This window comes from Bison bison, unplaced genomic scaffold (genome assembly GCF_000754665.1).
Source record: "Bison bison bison isolate TAMUID 2011002044 unplaced genomic scaffold, Bison_UMD1.0 scf7180017864072, whole genome shotgun sequence".
NCBI lineage: Eukaryota > Metazoa > Chordata > Mammalia > Artiodactyla > Bovidae > Bison > Bison bison.
In genome coordinates this window covers 4,359,954-4,366,956 of record NW_011494644.1, presented here as the reverse complement: position 1 = coordinate 4,366,956, position 7,003 = coordinate 4,359,954, and the positions used below count along the sequence as shown (strand labels likewise).

At 38.5% G+C, this 7,003-nt stretch overlaps 1 protein-coding gene across 1 annotated transcript in view; it reads right to left on the bottom strand.

The window, feature by feature from the left end:
* Positions 1-7,003, bottom strand: part of LOC104986729 (ATP-binding cassette sub-family A member 3-like) — a 201,002-nt gene that overhangs the window by 66,586 nt on the left and 127,413 nt on the right. The window contains exon 16 of the mRNA XM_010837415.1: positions 5,383-5,481. Coding sequence (XP_010835717.1) covers positions 5,383-5,481 — 99 coding nt within the window. The remainder of the gene's footprint in view (positions 1-5,382; positions 5,482-7,003) is intronic.

Sequence of the window (7,003 nt, the reverse complement as noted above, 5' to 3'; positions counted from 1 at the left end):
GCTAAAGAAGCTGAGGTTGAATGGTTCTATGAAGACCTACAAGATCTTTTAGAACTAACACCCCAAAAAGATGTCCTTTTTATTATAGGGGACTGGAATGCAAAAGTAAGAAGTCAAGAAACACCTGGAGTAACAGGCAAATTTGGCCTTGGAGTGCGGAATGAAGCAGGGCAAAGGCTAATAGAGTTCTGCCAAGAGAACACACTGGTCATAGCAAACACCCTCTTCCAACAACACAAGAGAAGACTCTACACATGGACATCACCAGATGGTCAACACTGAAATCAGATTGATTATATTCTTTGCAGCCAAAGATGGAGAAGCTCTATGTAGTCAGCAAAAACAAGACTGAGAGCTGACTGTGGCTCAGATCATGAACTCCTTATTGCCAAACTCAGATTTAAATTGAAGAAAGTAGGGAAAACCACTAGACCATTCAGGTATGACCTAAATCAAATCCCTTATGATTATACAGTGGAAGTGAGAAATAGATTTAAAGGACTATAGATGATAGACAGAGTGCCTGATGAACTATGCACGGAGGTTCGTGACATTGTACAGGAGACAGGGATCAAGAACATCCCCAAGAAAAAGAAATGCAAAAAAGCAAAATGGCTGTCTGGGGAGGCCTTACAAATAGTTGTGAAAGAAGAGAAGCAAAAAGCAAAGGAGAAAAGGAAAGATATAAACATCCGAATGCAGTTCTAAAGAATAGCAAGGAGAGATAAGCAAGGCTTCCTCAGCGATCAATGCAAAGAAACAGAGCAAAACAACAGAATGGGAAAGACTAGAGATCTCTTCAAGAAAATTAGAGATACCAAGGGAACATTTCATGCAAAGATGGGCTCGATAAAGGACAGAAATGGTATGGACCTAACAAGCAGAAGATATTAAGAAGAGGTGGCAAGAATACACAGAAGAACTGTACAAAAAAGATCTTCTCGACCCAGATAATCATGATGGTGTGATCACTCACCTAGAGCCAGACATCCTGGAATGTGAAGTTAAGTGGGCCTTAGGAAAAATTACTACAAACAAAGCTAATGGTGATGAATTTCCAATTGAGCTATTTCAAATCCTAAAACATGATGCTGTGAAAGTGCTGCACTCAATATGCCAGCAAATTTGCAAAACTCAGCAGTGGCCACAGAGCTGAAAAAGGTCAGTTTTCATTCCAATCTCAAAGAAAGGCAATGCCAAAGAATGCTCAAACTACCGCACAATTGCACTCATCTCACACACTAGCAAAGTAATACTCAGAATTCTCCAAGCCAGGCTTCAGCAGTACTTGAACCTTGAACTTCTAAATGCTCAAGCTGAATTTAGAAAAGGCAGAGGAACCAGAGATCAAATTGCCAACATACATTGGATGTATGTTCTTCAGTGGAAGAAGCAAGAGACTTCCAGAAAAACATCTACTTCTGAAGCTGAAACTCCAATACTTTGGCCACCGTTGGGAAGAACTGACTCATTTGAAAGACCCTGATGCTGGGAAAGATTGAAGGCAGGATTAAAAGGGGACAACAGAGGATGAGATGGTTGGAGAGCATCGTCGACTCAATGGACATGAGTTTGAGTAAGCTCCAGGAGTTCATGATGGACAGGGAAGCTTGGTGTACTGCAGTCCGTGGGGTCACAGAGAGTCAGACACGAATGAGCGACAGAAGTGAGCTGAACTGAACTCCTTATATAACATAATATCATCCAAGTTATTAACACAATTTCCCCCTATTTTTTTGAATACTGTCACCTTATTTATTTAACTTATATGCGGAGTACATCATGCGAAATGCTGGGCTGGATGAAGCACAAGCTGGAATCAAGATTGCCAGGAGAAATATCAGTAACCTCAGATATGCAGATAACACCACCCTTATGGCAGAAAGTGAAGAGGAACTGAAGAGTCTGGTGATGAAAGTGAAAGAAGAGAGTAAAAAAGCTGGCTTAAAACTCAACACCCAAAAAACAAAGATCATGGCACCTGGTCCCATCACTTCATGGCAAATAGATGGGGAAACAGTGGAAACAGTGACAGACTTTGTTTTGTTGGGCTCCAAAATCACTGCAGATGCTGACTGCAGCCATGAAATTAAAAGATGCTTGCTCCTTGGAAGAAAAGTTATGACCAACCTAGACAGCATATTAAAAAGCAGAGACATTACTTTGCCAACAAAGGTCTGTCTAGTCAAGGCTATGGTTTTTCCAGTAGTCATGTATGGATGTGAGAGTTGGACCATAAAGAAAGCTGAGAGTTGAAGAATTGGTGTTGGAGAAGACTCTTGAGAGTTCTTGGACTTCAAGGAGATCAATCCAGTTAATCCTAAAGGAAATCAGTCCTGATTATTCATTGGAAGGACTGATGCTGACACTCCAATACTTTGGCCACCTGATGTGAAGTACTGACTCATTGGAAAAAACCCTGACACTGGGAAAGATTGAAGGCAGGAGGAGAAGGGGACAACAGAGGATGAGCTGGTTGGATGGCATCACCGACTGGATGCCATCTTAGGCGTGTCCTAAGTTCCACTTAGGACATGAGTTTGACCAAACTCTGGGAGTTGGTGATGGACAGGGAAGCCTGGCATGCTGCATTTCATGGGGTCGCAAAGAGTCACACACAACTGAGTGACTGAACTGAACTGATTTATTTGAATTTTATTGTATCAAAAGAAATAACTTTTCTCCTCACTGTGAAAAAAGTAGAATTACTGTATGATCCAGCATTTCCACTTCTGGGCATATTCCAAAAGGAATTGGAAGCAGGGTCTCAAAGATGATTTTATATGACATTCAAAGCAGCATTTATTCATAATACCCCAAATTTGGAAGCAACATAGGCATCCACTGACCAATGAATGGATGAGCAAAGTGTGGTATATAATACAATGGGATTCTATTCAATTTCCAAAAGGAAGGAAATTCTTCAATATGCTACATCATGTATAAACCTTGAGGACATTAAGCCAAGTGAAATAAACCAGTGAGAAAATAAAAAATACTATATGGTTCCACTTACAGTAGTAAAAATCATAAAGGCAGAAAGTATAATGGTTGTTTCCAGGGTAGGGGTAGGAAAGAATGGAGAGTTATTGTTTCATAGGTACAGATATTCAGTTTTATAAGATGAAAAGAGTTATGGTTATGAATATTGGTGATGGTTGCACAATAATGTGAAATACCACTGAACTGTATATGTAAAAGTATTCAAAATGTGAAATGCGGGTATATTTTAGTACAATAAAAAAATGAAAATAAAAAGGTTGGAAAGGAGACTCTGTAACAGGCTATGATGTTAACCCATAGAAGAGACAACCTAGGTGTCATGGTCCAAGGTTTTAATTTGGAATTCCCAGAAGGTGGTAGAGCATCTATTGTGGAGATAATGGTTTTAAATGACATTAATTAATTCATTTATTCATTCAAGAGCAGTATCAAATTCTGTGGCAGGTATTGTTTGGGGCCCCAAGAATAGTTAGTGAACAAAACAGACATGGTCTCTGCCCTTATGATGCTTGATCTAATTGGGCTTACAAAATAACTTTCTTATTATCATTTTGCTCCCTATGCAGCTTGCCTAGAGACACACAAGACGACATTAAATGGCAAAGAGGCCATAATCATTATAAATCAGTCTTATTATGATTCATTATAAATTAATGAAACAGCCTTTAATTTATATATATTAGTCTTCTGTGAACTTATTAACCCTAAGTCAGTTCTGAGACATTGACAATTTTAAATCCCTGAGTCTGAGAGAATGAAATGTAGATGTAATTATGTCATTACCCTATCAAAAAAAGGGCATTTTGTAAAACCTTTGATTGGTAACCATCTGACTTTGCTAGGTAACAGCCTGAATTCTCTGAGCATTTTCATTTTGCACTTCTGCACAGTGCAAGAAACAAACTGCGTACAAATTAAATAAATTATAGAAATGCAGGGGAGGAAATTTTGCCACCCCAAAACGTCTTTTTCCATGTGGGCAAGCTGAAAACAATCGAGCCTAAAAAACTCAGGAAGTCTTTCTTTTTACTTCCATCTAAGCTACCTGAAATATTTTGAAAAAGGGCCTTTTCTAGGAATAGAGCTATTATGAGAGGTACCTGCAAAGCATATAGGTTAGCTGTGTGGAGGAAACTCAGGCAGGGACTATAGAGTAAAGTCTGTTCTGTGTCCCATAATTTCTGCCTGGCCCAGCAAATGTATTTTTTACCAAACATTTGCTTTTTTCAGCTCCATTTGAATTGTCCTCCTTCCTTTTGAATTCCAAAACCTCTACTCCCAACATCTTTTGTCTTGAGCTGAAGATAGTATTTAAGGTGAGGGTTTCAGCCATTTTAGTTAGTTACTTAGTGCTCTTGGGTCTCTTCCATGTATATATGCTATTAAGCTTTTGTTTGATTTTCTCCTGCTCTATTGCATATCAAGTTAATTCTTAGACCAGTCAGAAGCACTTAGAAAGGTAGAGGAAAATCCCCCCCCCGCCCCGCCCCCCGCCTCCCAACAGAAACATGCTTAGGTCAAAATTTTAAAGTCATTTCTAGTTAATTTTAAAGTAATTTAAAGTTAAAACTAGAACTTTTCCTATGATGACATAGTCATATTAATCCTTTATTTTTCTTAGTGGGGGTGGTTTATTTGTGACGTCGTGTCTGACTACTGTGACCCCATGGACTGTAGCCCACCAGGTTCCTCTGTCCATGGTATTTCCCAGGCAAGAATGCTGGAGTGGATTGCCATTTCCTTCTCCAGGGGATCATCCCCGCTCAGAAACAACCCAGGTCTCCTGCATTATGGGTGGACTTCTGCATTACCGGCAGACCACTGTATTGTGTGCCAGATGCTTTACTGACTGAGCTGCTGTGGAAGACTCTTTTCTTCTTGACTAACTCCTAAATCTTTTACCACAAACAGCAGGGCCCAAGCTCAACATCTTCATATAGGTTCACCTGAAAATATAGAAATGCAATAGCATAAAATATATATATGTATGCTGCTGCTAAGTCACTTCAGTCATGTCCGACTCTGTGTGACCCCATAGATGGCAGCCCACCAGGCTCCCCCATCCCTGGGATTCTCCAGGCAAGAACACTGGAGTGGGTTGCCATTGCCTTCTCCAATGCATGAAAGTGAAAAGTGAAAATGAAGTTGCTCAGTCATGTACGACTCCTAGCAACCCCATGCACAGCAGACCACCAGGCTCCTCCGCCCATGGGATTTTCCAGGCAAGAGTACTGGAGTGGGATGCCATTGCCCACTCCCATAAAGCCATAACTGCAATGACTTTATTCCAATGCCAACTGGGTGGGGTTTGCTCTCAAACTGATGCAAGATTTTAGAGGTGGAAGTTTGTTAAGTTTTTTTAAGGTCATTGTCACTCACTTAAGGAAGACTTCTTCCATGGTAGTGATTGAAGCACCAAAGTTGGCAACGCCCAGCTCTCCTTTTTTCATTTCCAGATCATTAAACAGAGCTTCGAACCTGGAAAGAGAGAAGGAAAAGGAAAGGAAAACGCTAGTACAAGTCTAGAAAATACTAGCACAGTTCCTATTCAATGGAATCAGGAAAAAAAAATGAGCACTTACTTTTTTCCCAATTAATATATAACTTTACGTCCAATTATATTTTCCCTGTTTTTTTAAAAAAAATTTTAATGTGGTAAAACCATTTCACCATTTTGTGTTAAATTCATTTAAGTTTAAATCCAAGCAGCATTAAATACACTCACAGTGTTGCACAATCATCACCACCATGCATTTCCAGAACTATTTTATAATCCTAAAATACACCCCTTCCTCCATTTTCTCAACTTCACTTTATTTTCTGTCTCTATTAATTTGCCTATTTTATGTGCCTCACATAAGTTAGAATCATACACTATTTGTCTTTCTGTGTCTGGCTTATTTCATTTAGCATAATTTTTTTCTAGGTTCATCCATGTTGCAGCATGTATCAGAATTTAATTTCTTTTTAAGGCTGAATACTCGTTGTATGAAGATACAACATGCTGCTTATCCATTCATTCATAAGTGGGCATTTGGGTTGTTTCTACCTTTTGGATTTTGTGAATAATGCTGTGAACATTGGTGTACAACTGTCTGCTTGAGTTCCTGCTTTCAAATATTTTGGGTATACGCTAGAAATGGAATTGCTGTGATCACATGGTAAGTCTATGTTTAACTTTTTGAGGAACTGGTATACTATTTTCCATAGCAGACATACCATTTTATATACCTAATAGCAACACACGAGTTTCCAATTTTTCACATCACTACCAATATTTGTTTTTTTTGTTTTGTTTTTTATTTGCCTTTCCCTAATGGGTAGTTATGTCAAGCATCTTTTCATGTGCTTATTGGCAGATTGTACATTTCCCTTGGATAAATGTTTATTCAAATCCTTTGCCCATTTTAAAATTAAGATATTAGAGCTTTTTGTTTTTAGATGTGTTTTCAATATTGTTTTGTTCCATAATAATTTTTGGTTGGCTATGGGAAAGATATTTAGTAGCTCTTTATTCTGTACTGCTTATCATGAAACAAATGGAAATAACAAAGAGATATTTACTTTACCAAATTTCTCCCCACTAAAACTTGATTTTTGACATAAATTCTTTTGTCCTTTTAAAAATATTATCAACTTATTTTCTATAATTATTAAGGACTATAGCTAGTTGATAAAAGTTAATTTATTCACATGTGGTTCCTGCATCAAATGGGAAAAGGGTTCAAATTACAGGTGGTGTAGGTCACTAAATTACAAAAAATGTAGTTACTGAAGTACGAACTGGGTATCAAGAAATAAAGATTTAATCAAATAGGTAGGTGAATTGTATGGAAGCTTTGCTACTTGTGGAGTAGTTATATCAAGGATCCTAAAGAACAATATTACCAAGGAAGAATGAACACTGTTTTAGGTTCAAAGACTTCTCTGGTGGCTCAGATGGTAAAGTGTCTGCCTACAATGTGGGAGACCTGGGTTCAATCCCTGGGTTGGGAAGATC